At 43.3% G+C, this 22,008-nt stretch overlaps 1 protein-coding gene across 1 annotated transcript in view; it reads left to right on the top strand.

The window, feature by feature from the left end:
* LOC110522439 (kelch-like protein 29) overlaps positions 1–22,008 on the top strand; it is a 383,495-nt gene that overhangs the window by 7,409 nt on the left and 354,078 nt on the right. Inside the window, exon 2 of the mRNA XM_036976046.1 lies at positions 21,048–21,116. Coding sequence (XP_036831941.1) covers positions 21,087–21,116 — 30 coding nt within the window. The 5' untranslated portion in view covers positions 21,048–21,086. The remainder of the gene's footprint in view (positions 1–21,047; positions 21,117–22,008) is intronic.

Genomic DNA, 22,008 nt, shown 5'->3' with positions numbered 1-22,008 from the left:
AAACAACCATCTAGAATGTCATTGTATGCTGTGGCATTAAGATTTCCCTTAACTGGAACTAAGGGGCCTAGCCTAAACCATGAAAACAGCCCCAGACCATTATTCATCCACCAAACTTTACAGTTGGTGCTATGCATTGGCGCAGGTAACGTTTTCGTGGCATTGGCCAAACACAGATTAGTCTGTCGGACTGCCAGATGGTGAAGCGTGATTCCTCACTCCAGAGAACGCATTTCCACTGCTCCAGAGTCCAATGGCGGCGAGCTTTACAGTATTCCAACAAGATGAGTAGGCCTAACGAACAGCAAAAGCACTAGCCTATGTCAATCTACTATCCTGCATAGTACAAAAGTTGACCTATTCTGTGCGAGAAATAAATATTCCAAACATAGTCTGGGATAGTTGTGGGATGTGATAGATCCTAAATTAATAAAACCACTAGCATAAACTTTTTAAGCAATGAGCCTGAGAACGTTTAGCTTAAAATGTTGATGACAAACTATTAGGCTATTTCTTCACATTATAAGCACAACAATGCGCACACTGTAGTATTTTATTTATTTTATTTTACCTTTATTTAACCAGGCAAGTCAGTTAAGAACAAATTCTTATTTTCAATGACGGCCTGGGAACAGTGGGTTAACTGCCTGTTCAGGGGCAGAACGACAGATTTGTACCTTGTCAGCTCGGGGGTTTGAACTCACAACCTTCCGGTTACTAGTCCAACGCTCTAACCACTAGGCCACCCTGCCGCCCCAGTAGGCTATAAGCAGGGATGTTCCATTAGCAGGAAAACACCATTCTAAAAAGTGACCACACATGCGATTTGTATGTAATGCTTTTATTATGAAGGTGCATTTTTATGGTGAAAAATTATCTTCCCCAAACTTGAAACTCAAGCGCTGCATATGTATGCCAGTTAGGCTCTACACCGGTTGTAAAGCGGATTAATGTGGTTAATTTTAAGAAGTTATTTGGACACTTTAGTTGTGATACAAACCTTATCAAAACCTATAGGCTAGGCTACATGAGGTGTGCGACTATAATTTGAGAAAGTTGCACAAAAAAGCATGCGCTGTTTGATGCCTAGCTTAAGGCATTCACAAGTGATAAGCTAATATTGCCACCCATCACACTATTCTTGATTTAATCTGGTCTTTACATATACTAAATAATATCTGTGAGAATTGAGTTATTTATTTTAAATGGACCATTATTATGCGCCTGTCTCAACAGGGGCAACGGGAAAAATACATAAATGGTGAATGAAGGATTCTTTTCCTCGTGGGTCATTTTCACGCCAGCCATGTTTTAAATAGAAGTAATGTGCTTAATATTAGGAATATTAGTTCCAATAACCCTTTTTAATGGGTTACAGAAGGGAATTTGGAGTTAAGCACATTCTCTTCCTTTACTGACCTTAATGATCATTGCCTCCACCCACTTGGTAACGTGATTGGTCGCCGTCAGATGCCAGCTTTTGCCATTCCTGAATATTGTGAAGGGTTCGATGAGGTCCACCCCTAACATATTAAAGTGTTAGAGAATATTACTTCATTCTTACCCGTATCCGGTTGTGAGCGCGGTGCATAGCGCGGTGCACAATTGGCCCAGCGTCGTCCAGGTTTGGTCGGGGTACGCCGTCACTGTAAATAAGAATTTAACTGATTTGCTTAGTTTTTATTTTTTACATACCCTGAATTTCTAGCGTTGGCTAAATAAAACTGTCTGGCTAGCTAGCTAGCTAGCTGACTAGGCAGCCTGGGGTTAATAAGTACAGTAGAAAGCAATGTTAATCTAAAAACATCTTATTTATTCATGTATAACAATATTTTCTTATATAGACAACTATATGGTAAAGAAGTGTTCTTCTTCCAGTCTTTTCGTTCTTCTGAAGCACTGGGTAGTCAGTCAAACACCGTCCTTGGAGAGCGATTCTGAGGTAATATTTTCGCGCAGACTGAGCGCTTATGATGTGAACTAGAACTGCCCAAGTCTTCCGTGACCACTACGAGGTAATAATAGAGCTAAGCAACCAGCATAGCAATGGATGCTTTGGTTCATTACTTAGGCTGGTCAGAATTTTGCAAGTTCTAGCAACAGCCGTAGTAGCAACGGAAGCTAGAACTCATCGAATCCCATTGTGACGCAGTGGGAGGGGACAATTCTTTTTTTTTTTTGGCAGGGTGAGAGTATTTGGCACGACAGGCCCTAAAAAAAAAATCTGCATTGTGAACGGAATCACGGAATTCAGACATTAAAACAGAATTCAACAATATTCAGAAATGTATTGAACTTAGTATGAAGTCAACTAAATGTATTAAACGAATTAGAAAATCCATTAATTTGCCAAAGATTATCATAAAACATGAACAAATCTGTGATAAGTATTTTCCTTCTACTTTCTGAAAAGGTAAGGGCTCAGGAATACCCCCGTGTGTGTGCGCGTTCGTCTACCACTTTGTGTAGCCGATAGCGATGATGCTAATGACAACCATCTTCTGAAAGATAGAAAGGTTCTCAATTACTAAATTACAGTTCATATAAGGAAATCAATCAATTGAAATTAATTCATTAGGCCCTAATCTATGGATTTCACATGATTGGGCAGGGGTGCAGCCATGTGTGGGCCTGGGAGGGCATAGGCCCACCCACTTGGGAGCCAGGCCCAGACAATCAGAATGAGTTTTTATCCACAAAAGGGCTTTTATTACAGACAGAAATACTCCTCAGTTTCATCAGCCGTCCTGGTGGCTGGTCTCTGATTCCGCAAGTGAAGAAGCCGGATGCGGAGGTCCTGGGCTGGCATGCTTACACTTCGTCTGCAGTTGCAATTCTCTAAAATGACTTCGGAGGCGGCTTTTATAGTAGAGAAATTAACATTAAATTCTCTAGCAACAGCTCTGGTGGACATTCCTGCAGTCAGCATGCCAATTGCATGCTCCCACAAAACTTGAAACATCTGTGGCATTGTGTTGTGTGACAAAACTGCACATCTTAGAGTGGCCTTTTATTGTCTCCAGCTAGAGGTGCACCTGTATAATGATCATGCTGTTTAATCAGCTTCATGATATGCCACACCTGTCAGGTGGATGGATTATCTTCTCAAAGGATAAATGCTCACTGACAGGGATGTAAACACATTTCTGCACAAAATTTGTGAGAAATATGCTTTTTGTGCGTCTGGAACATTTCTAGAATATTTTATTTCAGCTCATGAAACATGGGACCAACACTTTACATGTAGTGTTTGTATTTTTTTGTTGTTCAGTATACATAGTAACCTATGCCTACCTGGCAGAATTTATATCATGATTATTTTCATCAATCCAGTCTTTTTTGTAAAATCTGCAGTCACATGAGCACTCCAGGAATATTGCTAACCAAACGGTCTCTGGCTGGTGCACAGTTGAATTAAAGGGTAACGACAACCAAAAATCTAAATGTCTTAGGTTTTCCCAGACCCCAAATTTGGTCTCCTGATGTGGTTTAAGCATTGTTGTGGACTTGGAACAATCAAATAATTTTTGCTGTTTCAAAAACCTTACTGGTAAAGACAAAATGGAGAAAACAGATTATGGATAGAGGATACTGTGTAAGACCTATGTCGATTGTCATAGAGGAAAGTGACACAGTAGCTCTCTAGGTACAGGGATAACATTTGGAGAAGGATTAGGCTACTCTCATTGCTTGATTGTATTTAACACACTAGCTCACAGTGACATAGTGACATAGAGGAAAGTGACACACTAGCTCTCTAGGTACAGGGAGAACATTTGGAGAAGGATTAGGCTACTCTCATTGCTTGATTGTATTTAAAAATTCAAATTTTAAAAAAATCTCAATTTATTGGTTATTAGTGAGTGGAAGAAATAACAGGAATGGAATAATCCCTCTCCCGGACAGAAGCCGGATCCCCTCTGTCTTTTTAAAAATGTATTTATATTACTCCTTGTCTTTGCCCTTGGAGTCCAGTAGCAATGCCAGGCTTAGACCGTACAAGGTTTTAAAAACCAAGAGCATGCTACTGCTGTACCAACAGTCAGATAAACACGTTGGGGAAACTGACTTTATATGGCTGCCAGTGCAAACAAAAGAGTACGGCGAGGCGTTAGAGCAAAAGGCCAAATGGGACTTCAATCTTTATCTCTCTCTCGCTCTGAATGTTTTTATCCCAAGACCTCTCCTTCAGCCCTCAGCACCGCTCATTCAGCTATGGTGATATTCACTGTGGATGAGTATGCAGAATATTTAACTAGCAATGGAGACTATTGTGAAGGGTAATATACTTGCTAATGTAGATGGGGGCGAAAGGCCACAAGCTAGCTGTGTGGTTTCGCAAGCCTCTTTAGAAACCAGTGAACCATGAAAGGCAGTCTCTTCAGCTGCCCTCTCTCGCACAGGAGCTCCGGGGGGTTGTGGCACTGGTATCATAACACTAAAAGTCTGCGGTTTGACTACAGAGACTAGAATGGTCTCAGTGACACAACCCTGAATGCCCAACAACCACAGACTGCGTCAGGGGCACTATCTCTGCTGCAAGGATGCAGCCAATGTGTTTTATGTACATAAAATAGCCTACCTCCAATTTTATCAAAACAAAGAAGAAGAAAAAAGCATCCCTTACGTGAATTTAAATACCTTGATCTTTAAGAAGGTGTATGCAATAATAATAGTTATGTATATTGTTTTGACACTAACTCCACTGTATTAAGCGCATACCATTTAGATTTTGGGGGGATTCAGGATTTGTTAGGCTACATTTAGAGGGTTTACATTCTTGTGCAGCTAAATCAGCCCATCAGTTTCCAATTATATGCAGTGGCAGAGGAAATCTGATGTACAGTACCCTCCAAGTATTGAGACCCCTTGACTTTTTTACACATTGTTACGTTACAGCCTTATTCTAAAATTTATACAAGTTTTTTTTCCCTCAATCTACACACCCCATAATAAAGCAAAAACAGGTTTAGACATTATTGCAAATGTATTTAAAAAAAACACAAACTGATCACGGTTACATAAGTATTCAGACCATTTACGCAGTACTTTATTGAAGCACCTTTGTCAGTGATTACAAGCTTGGCTTGAAATTGAGCTTAGATGTATCCTGTTTTCATTGATCATCCGAGCTTTTTCTACAACTTGGAGAACACCTTTGGTAAATTCAATTGACTGAACATGATATGGAAAGGCACCCACCTGTCTATATAAGGTCCCACAGTTGACAGTACATGTCAGAGCAAAAATCAAGCCATGAGGTCGAAGGAATTGTCCGTAGAGTCACGAGTCAGGATAGTGTTGAGGCACAGATCTGGGGAAGTGTTCCAAAAAATGACTGCAGCATTGAAGATCCCCAAGAACACAGTCACCTCTGTCATTCTTAAGTGGATGAAGTTTGGAACCACCAATACTCTTCCTAGAGCTGGCCGCCCGGCCAAACTGAGCTATCGGGGGAGAAGGGTCTTGGTCAGGGAGGAGACCAAGAAGCCGATGGTCACGCTGACAGAACTCCAGAGTTCCTCTGTGGCGATGGGAGAACCTTTCAGAAGGACAACCATCTCTGCAGCACTCCACTAATCAGGCCTTTTATGGTAGTGTCCAGACGGAATCCACTCCAAGGTAAAATGCACATGACAGCCCGCTTGGAGTTTGCCAAAAGACTCTCAGACCATGAGAAACAAGTTTCTCTGGTCTGATGAAACCAAGATTGAATTATTTGGCCTGAATGCCAAGCATTACGTCTGGAGGAAACCTAGCACCATCCCTACGATGAAGCATGGTGGGGGCACACAGCCAAGACTATGCAGGAGTGGCTTCAGGACAAGTCTCAATGTCCTTGAGGGGCCCAGCCAGAGCCCGGACTTGAACTTGATCGAACATCTCTGGAGAGACCTGAAAATAGCTGTGCAACAACAATCCCCATCCAACTTGACAGATCCTGAGAGGATCTGCAGAGAAGAATGGGAGAAACTCCCCAAATACAGTTCTGCCATGCTTGTAGCGTCATACCCAGGAAGACTCAAGTCTGTAATTGCTGCCAAAGGTGCTTCAACAAAGTACTGAGTAAAGGGTCTGAATACTTATCTAAATGTAATATTTCAGATTTAAAAAATATATATATATATGAATTAGCAATACTTTTTTTGTTTTGTCATTATGGGGTGTTCTGTGCAGATGTATTTATTTTTAATCAATTTTAGAATTAGGCTTTAACGTAACAATGTGGAAAAATTAAGGGGTCTGAATACTTCCCGAGAGCACTGTCGATTTGATGAATGGATTATTAGAGGGACAATAGAGCTGAGTACCAAGCCATTAGTGAATTGCCATTAGCAAGTTTGGTAGGCTACTAATGACCAGCTGCAATGGTCAAATGTAATATGACTGCGGTCAAGACTAGTGACTGGTGGTGTGGTGGTAATGGCGGTCACCCTAACAGCCCTACTTCAGGCGACGGCAATTTAACGTTTTAACCTTTATTCATTTACAATTTTTATAATTACTACCACAAAGATGACCCGCTGGTCCACCCACCATCAAATGTCAACTTAATGGTCATGTGCAATGTTCCCTCACATTTTTTGTGCCACTGAGCAAATTCCAGGTCGGCTGTCCCCATAGGAGTACCGTTTTTGGTTCCAGGGAGAACCATTTTTGCTTTCAGGTCGAACCCTTTTGAGTTTTATGTAGAACGCTCTGTGGAACAGGTTCTACCTGGAACCAAAAAGGGTTCTTCAAAAGGTTATCCTATGGGGACAGCCAAATAACAATTTGGGGTTCAAGATGGCACTTTTTTTTTCTATGAGTGTATGGTGGGGTATGTGAAATAAGTCAACTTCAGGTCTAAAAAAACATGTTCTGAGCACTTCGGGCAAATATGTATGGAAGGTTTTGTTTAAATCAAAAGGGGTGCTGTCAAAAAGTGATTGAAATGGATTTACCCTTGGCAGCTGATGGCCTGGAATTGATTTAGCCTATTTTCTGTAATCTATGATTTATATGATGGGAACAATGCAATGGATGCTAAGTGAAACAGCTTATTTTCATCCATATAGGCTCCAGCCAGCCTGTAGATATTTTTAGCTCTGCCTTGGTGTATTCCATTGAGCAGGCATTGTTACTTTGGGCTTTTTCAGATAGTTGTCATGGGTTATTTGGTATCCCCTCCAGAAGCTAGCTCCAATGTTACCCTTCCCCTCCCCTCAATATGCTTTGGCTTCATTAGCCTCTAAACTAGCAGGCTGGCAACCTGGGTGTCAGGGCCAAATGCTACACTGATTAGACTATCAACCAATTGCAAACCAAGTCCTGGGTTTTTACCCCTAGCCTCTTCACTTCATGTGGATTTGAAAAATATAAGAATTCGAACATTAAGTAAATGTCTCAGAATAGAATAAACATTTTAGCATAAGTATAGTACAGGAAGGTACAATATTTACATGTGTATTGGGGATGGGGGGGGCAGTGTATAAACTGAGCAGTATTACAAGAGTCTGGTAGCAGCAGTTCTTGTGTGTGTCATGAATTTGGAAGTATTCAGACTACATTTTGTTACATTACAGCCTTTTTCTCATCAATCTACACACAATACCCCATAATGACAAAGCAAAAAAACAAAAAGAACTGATCACATTTACAGAAGTATTCAGACCCTTCAGACCCTTGACTCAGTACTTTGTTGAAGCACCTTTGGTAACTATTACAGCCTCGAATCTTCTTGGGTATGACACTACAAGCATGGCACACCTGTATTTGGTAAATGCTTTCTTAACACTTTTTCTTAACTGCATTGTTGGTTAAAGGCTTGTAAGTAAGTATTTTGCTGTAAGGTTGTACCGTTGTGCGCATGTGACAGATACCATTTGATATGGGGAGTTTCTCCAATTCTACTGTGCAGACCCTCAAGCTCTCGGGTTGGATGGGGTCGGCCTCCCAGGTGGCACAGTGGTCTAAGGCACTGCATCACAGTGATTGCTGTGCCACTAGAGATTCTGGGTTTGAGTCCAGGCTTTGTTGCAGCTGGCCATGACCGGGAGTCCCATAGGGCAGCGCACAATTGGCCCAGCGTCGTCCGGATTAAGGGATGGTTTGGCCGGCGGGGATGTCCTTATCCCATCGACCAGGTGTTCGGTGTTTCCTCCGACTCATTGGTGTGGCTGGCTTCCGGGTTAAGTGGGCGTTGTGTCAAGGAGCAGTGCGGCTTGGTTGTGTTTCAGAGGACGTACGGATCTCGACTTTCGCCTCTCCCGAGTCTGTATGGGAGTTTCAGCGATGAGATTAACTACCAATAAGATACCATGAAAAAGGGGTAAAACAAAGTTGGATGGAGTGCTCAGCTATTTTCAGGTATTTCCAGAGATGTTCGATTGGGTTCAAGTCCGGGCTCTGGCTGGGCCGCTCAAGGACATTCAGAGACTTGTCCCGAAGCCACTCCTGTCTTGTCTTGGCTGTGTGCTAAAGGTCGTTGTCCTATTGGAGGATAACTTTGTCTGATGTCCTGAGCGCTCTGGAGCAGGTTTTCAAGGATCTCTCTGTACTTTGCTTCGTTCATCTGTGTCGATCCAGACTAGTCTTCCAGTCCCTGCCTCTGAAAAACACCCACAGAGAATCTTGTTTCTCATGGTCAGAGTTCTTTAGGTGCCTTTTGGCAAACTCTAAGCAGGCTGTCATGTGCCTTTTTACTGATGAGTGGTTTTCATTTGGCCACTCTACCATAAAGACCTGATTCCTGGAGTGCTGCAGAGATGGTTGTCCTTCTGGAAGTTTCTTTTAGCGCCAGAGTTTTTCTGTGGTGATATGTCAGTGACCATCGGCTTCTTGGTCTCTTCCCTGACCAAGGACCTTCTCCCCCAATTGCTCAGTTTGTGCCTCACCTAATCATGTCTCTGAGCTCTACGGACATTTTCTTCAACATCTTGGCTTGGTTTTTGCTCTGACATGCACTGTCAACTGGGGGACCTTTTATATAGACAGGTGTGTGTGACTTTCCAAATCATGTCCAATCAATTCAATTTACCACAGGTGGACTCCAAGTTGTAGAAACATCTCAAGGATGATCAATGGAAAGAGGATGCATCTGAGCTCAATTTTGAGTCTCATGGCAAAGGGTCTGAATACTTATGTAAATAAGGTATCTGTTTTTATTTGTAATACATTTGCATACATTTCTAAACCTGTTTTCACTTTGTCATTATGGGGTATTGTGTGTAGATTTGACGATTTTTAAAAAATTTGTATTAAATCAATTTTAGATCAACGCTGTAACGTAACAATGTGGAAAAAGTCAAGGGGTCGGAATACTTTCCGAATGCATTGTGTGGGTGTGTGCTAAGATGAGGAGAATCAGAGGAGACTAAAGCTTGTGGCTGTGGTGTGAGGTCCTTGATGCTGTGTGTTTTCCTCAGTCACCGTTTTGAGTAATGTCCCGGATGGGTGGGAGCATTGTCCCAGTGACATACTGGGACGTCTTCACCACCCGCTGGAGGGCCTTGCAATCGTGGACGGAGCAATTCCCGTACCAGGCTGTGATGCATTTGGTCAGGACACTCGACGGTGCAGTGGTAGTATTTGGAGAGGACCCAGGCGGCATGCTGAATTTCTTCAGCCTCCTTAGGAAGTAGAGACACTGTTGCACCCTCTTAACGAGTGGTGGCGTTGGTCCACGACAAGTACAAACCATTCTATTCAGTTACATCCACACATGGTATGACAACCATAGTCAAAGTTTAAAGCACTATAGGCCTACAGATCACATATAGATCTGGGCCCAGGCTAAAGCACTTATAGATCTGGGTCCAGGCTAAATCAAATCATCAAAATCAAATCGAAGTTTAGCCCAAAGACAAAGGTCACATGCTTCGTAAACAACAGGTGTAGACTACGGTGAAATACTTACTTACTGGCCCTTTTGGTTTGGAACTGGGCCTTTTGTAAGAAGTCCCCTGCAAGCTGTGACCCTGCTTTGCGGTGAGCGGTCTCATCGGAGGGCAGGTTAAACTCGTTAGCTTCACATGATGACATGGCTTACTAACTCCACACATGAGAGAGAGAGCTGGTGTCCTGGGACACTGCCTGGTGGACATAAAAAAATCTAAAATCCTGGCTAGCTCGCCATCCTTTGTTTATTAATAAAGACTCCCATTAAAGCCACAGTCTAAGATGTCCAGTGTCCAAATTATTGGTGTTGGCTCCATTGTAAAAGAAAAATGCAAAAGAATGTTGATGACCCACTCTTTGAGGGTCTTTCAGAGTGTGGCTTTCAACTCTATCTTGTTGTCTTTATTTATGTTAGCCTGTGACTGCAACTATACTGTTCCCCTGGTGTCTATCTCCTTTATAGACCACACTGTCTCTTTTTAATAAGGTGTGTTTTATTAGGTTGTCGCTGCTTTGGAATAAACATTGTCCATAATGAAATATTAAAATCTATTCCTGAGTAATGTGTGCTCTGTATGCGTTTTAAGAGAAGGAAGATGTTTGAGAGGAGAGAGAATACTGGCTGGACCTTAAGAGGGGTACAGCAGTGTTATGTAATTTATCTAAAATTGAATAATTGAATGTGCCTTCAGGAGGTGCTTGGTGGGAGCTGTGTGTGAGCGAGTGAGAGAGAGAGGCCTAGCGAATCAGTCTTGAGGTGGAGGGGTCATTCTCATGCCAGCCTCCTTTCCTCCTTCCTGCAGGCAGACTTAACCTGATATTACCCAGGCCGCCACCATCACACATCCTTTACCAGTCACCGGAACAAGTCACAAACTCATTTCAATCCAAAATCCACTACCCAGGCCCATGAATTGGCCATCCATGAATTGACAATATCATGGCCTATTTGTGGGATCACAGCAGTCCAACTTGACCTAATAGAAGAATAGTTGATTAGTTTAGTAGGACAGACAGTTGGGTTAAATGGTCCACAGAAACAGGATGTCATGAGTAAATGTTTGACTTTTTGCTGCTGTTTCGGATACTAGACTAACTGGATCCGTCATATCATTGCTTAGGGGAACTGCAAACTAGTCAAATATGATTTGTACCAATGAGGTGAGGGTAAGAGCAGGACAAATCAGATTAGGCTTGGGAGCATTGCGTAAACTATTTCAGTTTTGTGACTGACTTAAGCAATATGGGTATCATTGACTGCAATGTACTGTAGCAAACAGCAAATATAAGTATCCAACACCTGCTCTTGTTGCATGCCCACTTAGGTGTTACCATCTCTTCAGTTTTCAGGTAAGGACATCCCCTTTGTAGTAGTATAGTCTACAGTACTTTACTATTACTACACTGATGGAGAGGATGTCCTTGCCTCAATACTAGTAGTTGTTATTAATCCTAAGAAGGGACATTTTGTTTAGTGGACAGGTGAATAAGATGGCCTCCTCTTCAAACAGCCCTGCTCAGTCTCCCATGAAACTACAAACTCATCTCTATAGTTAAAGTATTTCCTAACTAGCTTATAGCTAATGGAAGTATACTGTACATAAGTGACTTGCAGCAATACCTTATTTCCATACTCATGCAGGGTAGGAGTGTAAAGGTCGCTCGAGTTAAGAGGATACATAAATCATGGGTCCACGGGTTGTGTGTGTGGTCTGAGTCCTTTAATACTCTGTATTTGCATTGTGTTTGTATTTTACGCCATGTACTTAGCAATGGAATCAAATTGGCCATTTACCATTTTCTAACACATCCAGCTGATGTTTTTCATTTGTGATTTACTTGCCGTGCGGTATGCTGCCAATGCTGAGTAGGCCACCTATCTAGTGAATGATGACGGTGTTCATTACTTGTTCTAAATAACATTAAGCATCTAGCAATGTATAGAAAAGTTGTTTACTGAAATGCTCAGGTGAGTGTCTCCATAGAAGCGGTGTGTTATTGATAAACTATGAACAGTGCAGTGGAGAAAGTGGTATGTTGCCACATTCATTTAAAATATGCAGCCGGAAGGCTGCACAATTATGAATGTGAAAATGGAACAAATGTCTGGAATGAAAGAAAATATGATATTGGTGAAACAAAGTTGCACATTCCAAACACAGTTACTTCAGCATCCTTCACAGGCCACTGTGTACCATGGTGTAGCAGACAAAGAAATGGTCTAAAAGTCTCTATGGAACCTGTATGCCCTGTATGTATAACCCCTATTCACTTTCTTCAAAGGAAAACAACATATTTCTGATCGTAGAACTGACCCTGGTTTTAATAGAATTTATTTGACTTTATTTAATAGAAAGCTTTGGCCATGATTAGCAGACATCTCGTCTCTGATGCCTGTGGCCCTTTGGTGTGTAACGCTATAGCCCTCTGAGGAAAACATTTCTATTTTCACAACATTAGTAGGGTATTCATTCCTCTCTCTGAACACATTCTTTGGTCTTTGTAATAGTAGCCTTTTGATATGACTAGAAAAATCCCTCTGCTGTCCCTAAGGCTGTTAGCCAAGAGCCATTTGGTTGACAAGTACAGAAGACTAATACGCAGCATTTACTCTCTCTGTAATGTGTAGGAATCAAGATCAATGACACAATGTATTTGTGTTGTCAGAAAAAGAAAGCGCTTACAATTCTGTGTCCCCTCTGAATCTTCAGGTTCTGTTTGAATTTGAGTGCGAAGGCTTTGGGCCTTGAACTTTTTTGTAGAGTGATAACAGTTGAAACACTTAAATCAACCCCGGCAGCTTGTCTCAAATTAAGTCAGTGGCTGGCCAAGTTAGACCCACCATTTAATAATCTATCTCTCAAACCCTAATTGGTCTCTGGTGATTGAGAAATTCCATTAAAATGTATGTATTATGCCTGAAAGTCTGTTTCTCAGTCAGATAGTTATTTTAATCCATTGATCATTAAACTAGATGTATTTTTTTAATTGAACCTTTATTTAACTAGGCAAGTCCATTAAGAACAAATTCTTATTTACGGCCTACCCCGGCCAAACCCTAATGATGCCGGGCCAATTGTGTGCTGCCTATGGGACTCCCAATCACGGCCGGTTGTGATATAACCTGGAATCGAACCAGGGACTAGTGACGCCTCTAGCACTGAGATGCAGCCTTAGGCCGCTGCGCCCCACGGGAGCCTTAGGCCGCTGCGCCCCTCGGGAGCCTTAGGCCGCTGCGCCCCTCGGGAGCCTTAGGCCGCTGCGCCCCTCGGGAGCCTTAGGCCGCTGCGCCCCTCGGGAGCCATAGGTTCCCCTCGGGAGCCATATGCCGCTGTGCCCCGCGGGAACCTTAGGCCGCTGCGCCCCGCGGGAACCTTAGGCCGCTGCGCCCCGCGGGAGCATTAGGCCGCTGCGCCCCGCGGGAGCCATAGGCCGCTGCGCCCCGCGGGAGCCATAGGCCGCTGCGCCCCGCGGGAGCCATAGACCGCTGCGCCCCGCGGGAGCCCAGTATTGCTTGAGTTCCTGTTGAGATCTTAGCAGTAATTGGTTACATGGCAATTTTTTTTTTTTTGCTGTGCTGTTTTGAATTGAATGACAGTGACTTGTGTAAAATAATGCTGGAGGACAATTTAACTTTTTTTTTATTCTTTCATTTTATAGAGCAATGTGTCTTGTGTAGTTTAAGCAGTTGTTAAATCAAAGATGAGCATGCATCTCAGTTAACACAGGCCTAAATTACATGTATGTCTCAAGGATGGTCTGTGATTTTATCCTAGTTTACAGATATATAAATCTGTGATTTTGTCTTTATTAATGTGACTTTTGTTTTCATACAGTGTCTGTCTGTCTGTTAGTTCCTCTGTGTGTCTGTCTGTTAGTTCCTAGTTTTGGTCTGTCTGAACCCCCAGTTTTTATTGGCTGATCTGTCGATTCCCATCTAGCATAACCCTCCCCTTACATTGTGGACTTCAAAAGCGCCAACAGCACAAGTCATTTAAACAAGTCAAAGTATGTATTTTAGAAGTAGGTTTCACTAAACTTTATATGCCCGAACTCAATCAAATTGTGCTTCCCAAAAATAATCTGATCAATGTGATAGAACACATATATTTTGATTTGCCATTTTCTTGAAGTCTCATCTATACAGCTGTGACATGCTCACTCACGCACTCTCCCACCTCGATTTTAACCACACCCCTATCAAGTCCCACTATAGTGGTACCAGGCTCTATGGGCCAGCAATTCAAGCCTGGGGATGAGGTTACTTATCCATTAAGGAAATGCTCATGTCTGCTCGGAGCAAAAGGAGGCTCTATGTAAATCTATAAGGAGAAGTCAATGAGGTAGTTAATGATCTTGTGAGGAGTAATGGAAAAACATCCCTAATTTCATGGCAAAGTGAACATCTTTCCTACGGGCTTTTTTTGGGTGCCTTTTTCTAATAAAATAATGCATGTAGAGGCAAAAAAGTGGCAGTAAATACCAATTTTACTATAGTTTTGCTGCTTCTTTTCTGTTTAGTTTTTAAAAAAGCATTGCAGCATTCAGCATATGGTTATACTGTAAAATGTGCGAAGATAATACACTGAACAAAAATGTAAACCCAGCATGTAAAGTGTTAATCCCATGTTTCATGAGTTGAAGTAAAAGATGTTCCATGGTGCACAAATTTGTTTACATCCCTTTAAGTGAGCATTTTCCTTTGCCAAGATAATCCATCCACCTGAAATGTGCAGTTTTGTCACACAACTCAATGTGTGCAGTTGGCAAACTGACTGCAGGAATGTCCACCAGAGCTGCTGCCACATAATCTGTTTCTCTCTACCATAAGCCACTTCCAACGTCGTTTTAGAGAATTTTGTAGTACATCCAACTGGCCTCAACCGCAGGCCACATGTTTGGTTTGCTGATGTCAACGTTGTGATCACATTGCCCCGTGGAGGAAGTGGGGTTATGGTATGGGCAGGCATAAGCTATGGACAACGAACACAACTGCATTTTATCGATGGCAATTTGAATGTACAGAGATACCATGATGAGATCCTGATGCCCATTGTGATTAAAACAAATACAAAATCTTAAGGTATCTGTGACCAACTGATACATATCTTTATTCCCAGTCATACTTATATTGTGTATATAATCTCAGCAAAAAAATGTCCCTTTTTCAGGACCCGGTCTTTCAAAGATAATTCGTAAATATCCAAATAACATCACAGATCTTCATCTTCATTCACTGTTCAATGAACCATAAACAATTAATGAACATGCACCTGTGGAACGGCCGTTAAGACACTAACAGCTTCCAGACGGTAGGCAATTAAGGTCACAGTAATGAACACTTAGGACACTAAAGAGGCCTTTCTACTGACTCTGAAAAACACCAAAAGAAAGATGCCCATGGTCCCTGCTCATCTGTGTGAACGTGCCTTAGGCATGCTGCAAGGAGGCATGAGGGACTGCAGATGTGGCCAGGGCAATACATTGCGGTGTCTGTACTGTGAGACACCTAAGACAGCGCTACAGGGAGACAGGACGGACAGCTGATCGCCCCCGCAGTGGCAGACCACGTGTAACAACACCTGCACAGGATCGGTACATCCGAACATCACACCTGCGGGACAGGTACAGGATGGCAACAACTGCCCGAGCTACACCGGGAATGCACAATCCCTTCATCAGTGCTCAGACTGTCCGCAATAGGCTGAGAGAGGCTGGATTAAGGGCTTGTAGGCCTGTTGTAAGGCAGGTCCTCACCAGACATCCCCGCCTATGGGCACAAACCCACCGTCGCTGGACCAGACAGGACTGGAAAAAAGTGCTCTTCACTGACGAGTCGCGGTTTTGTCTCACCAGGGGTGATGGTCAGATTCACGTTTATGATCGAAGGAATGAGCGTTACACCGAGGCCTGTACTCTGGAGCGGGATGGAGGTGGAGGGTCCGTCATAGTCTGGGGCGGTGCATCACAGCATCATCGGACTGAGCTTGTTGACATTGCAGGCAATCTCAACACTGTGCATTACAAGGAAGACATCCTCCTCCCTAATGTGGTACCCTTCCTGCAGGCTCATCCTGACATGACCCTCCAGCATGACAATGCCACCAGCCATACTGCTCGTTCGAATGTCAGTGTTCTGCCATGGCCAGCGAAGAGCCCGGATCTCAATCCCATTGAGGGACCTGTTAGATGTGAGGGCTAGGGCCATTCCCCCCCAGAAATGTCCGGGAACTTGCAGGTGCCTTGGTGGAAGAGTGGGGTAACATCTCACAGCAAGAACTGGAAAATCTGGTGCAGTCCATGAGGGGGAGATGCACTGCAGTACTTACTATCTGGTGTGGCCACCAGCTGCATTGACTGTCACTTTTGATTTTGACCCCCCCCCCCCCTTTGTTCAGGGACACATTCAATTTCAGTTAGTCACATGTCTGTGGAACTTGTTCAGTTTCTGTCTGTTGAATCTTCATACAAATATTTACACATGTTAAGGTTTTTTGCTGAGTTATATTTTTGTTTAGTGTATATATGGGCACTTATGTTTAATAACTGATATGGTAAATATAGCAATATTATTAGCAAGATGAGGAATAGTATAACTGGAATATATTCTATAATATTTCAAGTGATTAGGCACGATAAGCTTAATTTAATAAACATTTAATAACCTCATAATTAACATCAATCTCACTGAAATAAACATTTTCAAAATGGGCCTCACGAGTGGCGCAGTGGTCTAACGCAGCTGGCCTCGACCGGGAGACCCATGGGGCGGCGCACAATTGGCCCAGCATCGTCCAGGTTAGGGGGAGGGTTTAGTCAGCAGGGATGTCCTTGTCCCATCGCACACTAGAGACTCCTGTGGTGGGCTTGGCTCAGTGCATGCTGACGCGTTCGCCTGGTGTACGGCATTTCCTCCGACACATTGGTGCGGCTGGCTTCAGGGTTATGTGGGCATTGTGTCTAGAAGCAGTGCGGCCTGGCTTGGGTTGTGTTTCGGGGGACTCATGGCTCTCGACCTTCACCTCTCCCGAGTCCGTACAGGAGTTGCAGCGATGAGACAAGACTGTCACTACCAATTGGATACCATGAAATTGGGGAGAAAAAGGCCAACAACAAAATAATTCTGAAATACCAGAAGCAATATATTCAAATCTATAGCCACTTTTTAAAATATTTCCTCAAGTAGAAATGTGCAAGATTTGAAATTCCTTTCAATCATCATAATGGAAATCAACCAGCCAGGGCTTTCTAAGGGGCAAAGAAACACGTGGAAATGTTTTGTTTCATTTTCTAGCAGGTGTATGAGTAAAAGGCCCCTCTTGAGGAAAATTGGATCGTTTCTCTGTTGAGATAGGGGTAATATCTTCTTATTTGCCAGATCTCCAACATCTTTAGCTTGGCTGATCCATAACCTCAAACACAGCTTTGAACAGCAGATGGAGGTGTGATGAAGACACAATGAGGTCCATGTGTTTAGACAAATGACCATTTTAGGTAGTGGGATTGTCCAATGTTTACTTACCATCAGTTAGCATTATTGAAGGCAAATATTAATAATAACTAACTGTGCTTTAGGTTAAAGTATTACAAATAGCATTTATTTCTGCTATGCTATTATATTTAACTTTTTGGGTTGGAGTGTATTAGGGCTGGGAGTTGCCAGGGACCTCATGATTCTAATATGTATTGCTATTCAAGACTGATTTTTATTGCGAATCAATGTTCCAAACATATTGCTCACCATATGTCTGCTGCAGAGGGGCCGAGCCATGAGTTTTTTTGATCAGTCATGGAAATAAAAGGGCTGAAAATAAATACATTTGCTCCCTATTTTTAAAAAGAGAACAAGCTATGAAGGAAAAATACTGGAATTTTGGTGCAGATATAGCCAACTAGCGCAAAAATAATATTGCAGGCCTCCCAGGTGGCGCAGTGGTCTAGGGCACTGCATCGCAGCGCTAGCTGTGCCACCAGAGACTCTGGGTTCGCGCCCAGGCTCTGTCGTAACGATAAAAAAATATATTGAGTGTATGAGTCTAGCCATAGAGAGCAACCCTGGTGTCCAACCATTACCAGCCCCCTGTCTCTCTGGGATGAATGACATCATGAGATCACATTGTGTTGGCTGTCAAACTCTGCCACCGGTGTTTACCAAACAGAACCTTCATGTTCGTTCCACAAGAGACATTTAAGTTACATCACCCATACAGAATGCTGGCTTTATCCGTGGATTAAAGGGATAACATCGGTTTCTTTACCCTTTAAGCGGTCAATGGACACTATAAAAAAATGGACACTATACTATACACTATAAAAAATAAAAGTTAGTGGATTCAGCTATTTCAGCCACACCTGTTGCTGACGGTGTATAAAATTGAGCACACAGCCATGCGATCTCCATAGACAAACATTGGCAGTAGCATGGCCAGTACTGAAGAGCTATGTGACTTTCAGCACAGCACCGTCATAGAATGCCTCCTTTCCAACAAACCAGTTTGTCAAATTTCTGCCCTGCTAGAGCTGTCCCGGTCAACTAAGTGTTGTTATTGTGAAGAGGAAACGCCTAGGAGCAAGAACGGCTCAGCCACGAAGTGGTAGGCCACAATCTCACAGAACGGAACTGCCGAGTACTGAAGCACCTAGCGCATAATTGTCTGTCCTCAGTTGCAACACTCACTACTGAGTTCCAAACTGCCTCTGTAAGCAACTTCAGCACAATAACTGTTCGTCGGGAGCTTCATGAAATGGGTTTCCATGGCCGAGTAGCCGCACAAAAGCCTAAGATCACCATGCACAATGCCAAGCGTCGGCTGGAGTTGTGTAAAGCTTGCCGCCATTGGAGCAATGACAACTCGTTATTTGGCGTGATGAATCATGCTTCACCATCTGGCAGTCTGACAGACAAATCTGGTTTCTGCAGATGCCAGGAGAATGCGACCTGCCTGAATGCATAGTGCCAACTGTAAAGTTAGGTGGAGGAGGCTTTTTTTCATGGTTCGGGCTAGGCCCCTTAGTTCAAGTGAAGGGTAATCTTAACGCTACAGCATACAATGACATTCTAGAAGATTCTGTGCTTCCAACTTTGTGGCAACAGTTTGGGGAAAGCCATTTCCTGTTTCAGCATGACAATGTCCCAGTGCACAAAGCGAGGTCCATACAGAGATGGTTTGTCGATCGGTGTGGAAGAACTTGACTGGCCTGCACAGAGCCCTGACCTCAACCCCATCGAATACCTTTGGAATAAATTGGAACGCCAAATATGACCCAGGCCTAATCACCCAACATTAGTGCCAGACCTCAAACTCTTGTGGCTGAATGGAAGCAAGTCCCTGCAGCAATGTTCCAACATCTAGTGGAAAGCCTTCCCAGAAGAGTGGAGGCTGTTATAGCTGCAAAGCGGGGACCAACTCCATATTAATGCTCATGATTCTGGAATGAGATGTTCGACGAGCAGGTGTACTTTTGGTCATGTAGTGTATGATGTCAAACCAGGCTTGGGTTTAGTTTCCCTGGCACAATACAGTGCCACTGACACGGCCCGCAACCAAAACCTGTGGGCTCTCCTTCACCGTGGCCAACGTGAGTAAAACCATTTAAAATGTGTTAACCCTCGCAAGGCTGCTGGCCCAGACAGCATCCCTCGTTTGATACCCTAGACCCACTCCAATTTGCCTACCGCCCCAATAGGTCCACAGATGACACAATCACACTGCCCTAACCCATCTGGACAAGAGAAATACCTAATGTAATAATGAAATACTTAATGTTCATTGACTACAGCTCAGCATTTAACACCATAGTACCCTTCAAACTCGCCATTAAGCTCGAGACCCTGGGTCTCAACCCCGCCCTGTACAACTGGGTCCTGGACTTTGACGGGCCGCCCCCAGGTGGTGAGGGCAGGAAATAACATCTCCAGCCCGCTGATCCTCAACACTGGGGCCCCACAAGGGTGCGTTCTCAGCCTACTCCTGTACTCCCTGTTCACCCATGACTGTGTGGCCATGCACGTCGCCAACTAAATCATCAAGTTTGCAGACAACACTACAGTGGTAGGCTTGATTACCACCAACAATGACAAGATGGCCTACAGGGAGGAGGTGAGGGCACTCGGAGTGTGGTGCCAGGAAAATAACCTCACACTCAACATCAACAAAGGAGTTTATCGTGGACTTCAGGAAACCGCAGAGGGAGCACCCCCCTATCCACATCGATGGGACAGTAGTGGAGAAGTTGGAAAGCTTCAAGTTCCTCGTCCTACACGTCAGACAAACTGAAATAGTCCACCCACACAGACAGCGTGGTGAAGACGGCGCAACACTGCCTCGTCAAGGTCATGAGCCCGAAGAAATTTGGCTTTCCACTGAAACTCTCAAACTTTTACAGATGCACAATCGCGAGCATCCTGTCGGGCTGTATCACCACCTGGTACGGCAACTGCTCCGCCCACAACCATAAGGCTCTCCAGAGGGTAGCGAGGTCTGCACAACGCATCACCGGGGGCAAACTCCCTGCCCTCCAGGGCACCTAAAACACCCGATGTCACAGGAAGGCCAAAAAGATCAAGGACAACAACCACCCGAGCCACTGTCTGTTCACCCTGCTACCATCCAGAAGGCGAGGTCAGTACACGTGCATCAAAGCTGGGATGGAGAGACAGAAGCTGTTTTTCAATCTCAAGGCCAACATACTGACTCAAACTCTAGCCACTTTAATAATTGGATGTAATAAATGTATTACTAGTCACTTTAAAACAATGCCACTTTATATAATGATTACATACCATACATTACTCATCTCATATGTATATACTGTACTCTATACCGTCTACTCCATCTTGCCTATGCCGCACGGCCATTGCACATCCATATATTTATATGTACATATTCTTATTCATCCCTTTACACGTGTGTGTGTGTGTGAGGTAGTTGTGAAATTGTTAGATATTACTGCACTGTCGGAACTAGAAGCACAAGTATTTCGCTACACTCGCATTTAACATCTGCTAACCATGCGTATGTGACCAATAAAATGTTATTTGATTTGTGAGTGAACTGTCTGATTTTGAAATAAACCTATTTTGGATAGATGGATGATGGGGGCATGAGACTGATGCTAATTGTCGGTGAGTGTATTTCCCTTTTCTCACCAATACTTTGTTTTCGCAGGTGTAGACGGGAATACTCAAAAGATCGAATTTGTCTGTGATGAGAATCGCCATCCACCAGAGACCTAAGGTATGGTAAGATATCAAATGCACCAATAAACAATTAATGATGTCAGGAGAAAAACAACCCACAAAGGCTGTATACCAAATAACTAGGAAATCTGTTGCCTAAACATCGGGCTGTTACCATGGTTACCCCATGGATATTCAGTCTGAAAGAAGTCGGTCTAAAAAAAGATGTAATGGTTTCTACAAGCCAGAATGTTAAATATTTATACATACTTTACCGGTTGTCCATGCGGTTGGTCCTTTTGATGGTGCTAGGTGAAAATGAGCTATCCACAGGAAAATGTTGCAGAGCCGGTAGGTTCGGCCGCATGTATTCATTCTCCTGAGGCATTGCACGTGATGCACAATAGCCGAATGTAACGAAAAGTGGTCGACCAACGCACATTTCCTTGCAATCGACTGGAAGTGATTGGGAAATTCGCCTGCCGATTGCGTGGGACAACGTTGTACTATGCTCGGCCATATTGTGCAAGTGTTTGTCGCTTGCGAAGCACTGCTATACAGACCAGTATACTGAAGGTGTGGCTGATAACATTTCCCTGTGGATATTTTGTCCCAATTACCGCTGATGTAGGGACAAAATCGGCAGTTGAAATTAAGTTTGTTCAACATTCTGACTTTTGGGGAATGCTGAGCCTACATGGTAGAGACCAGAGTAAGTGTTTCCCTCTTGGATTCTAAAAGAGGCTTGGTAATCTGATGCAGTCGAGTGTACCGTTTTCAAACAAACATGGAAATATCTATGATGATTTGTCAGAAAATGTCTCAGACTGATGGTAATTGCATAGTATAGCTCTATTTTGGTGTTTGAGGATTGTTAAATAAATGTATCCTTTTTTAAAAATTATATTTGAGCCATTTGTGAGCTATTGAAGTTGAATTTTGAATGGTTA

Source organism: Oncorhynchus mykiss, chromosome 4 (genome assembly GCF_013265735.2).
Source record: "Oncorhynchus mykiss isolate Arlee chromosome 4, USDA_OmykA_1.1, whole genome shotgun sequence".
Classification (NCBI taxonomy): domain Eukaryota; kingdom Metazoa; phylum Chordata; class Actinopteri; order Salmoniformes; family Salmonidae; genus Oncorhynchus; species Oncorhynchus mykiss.
This window is presented reverse-complemented; position numbering and strand designations above follow the sequence as displayed.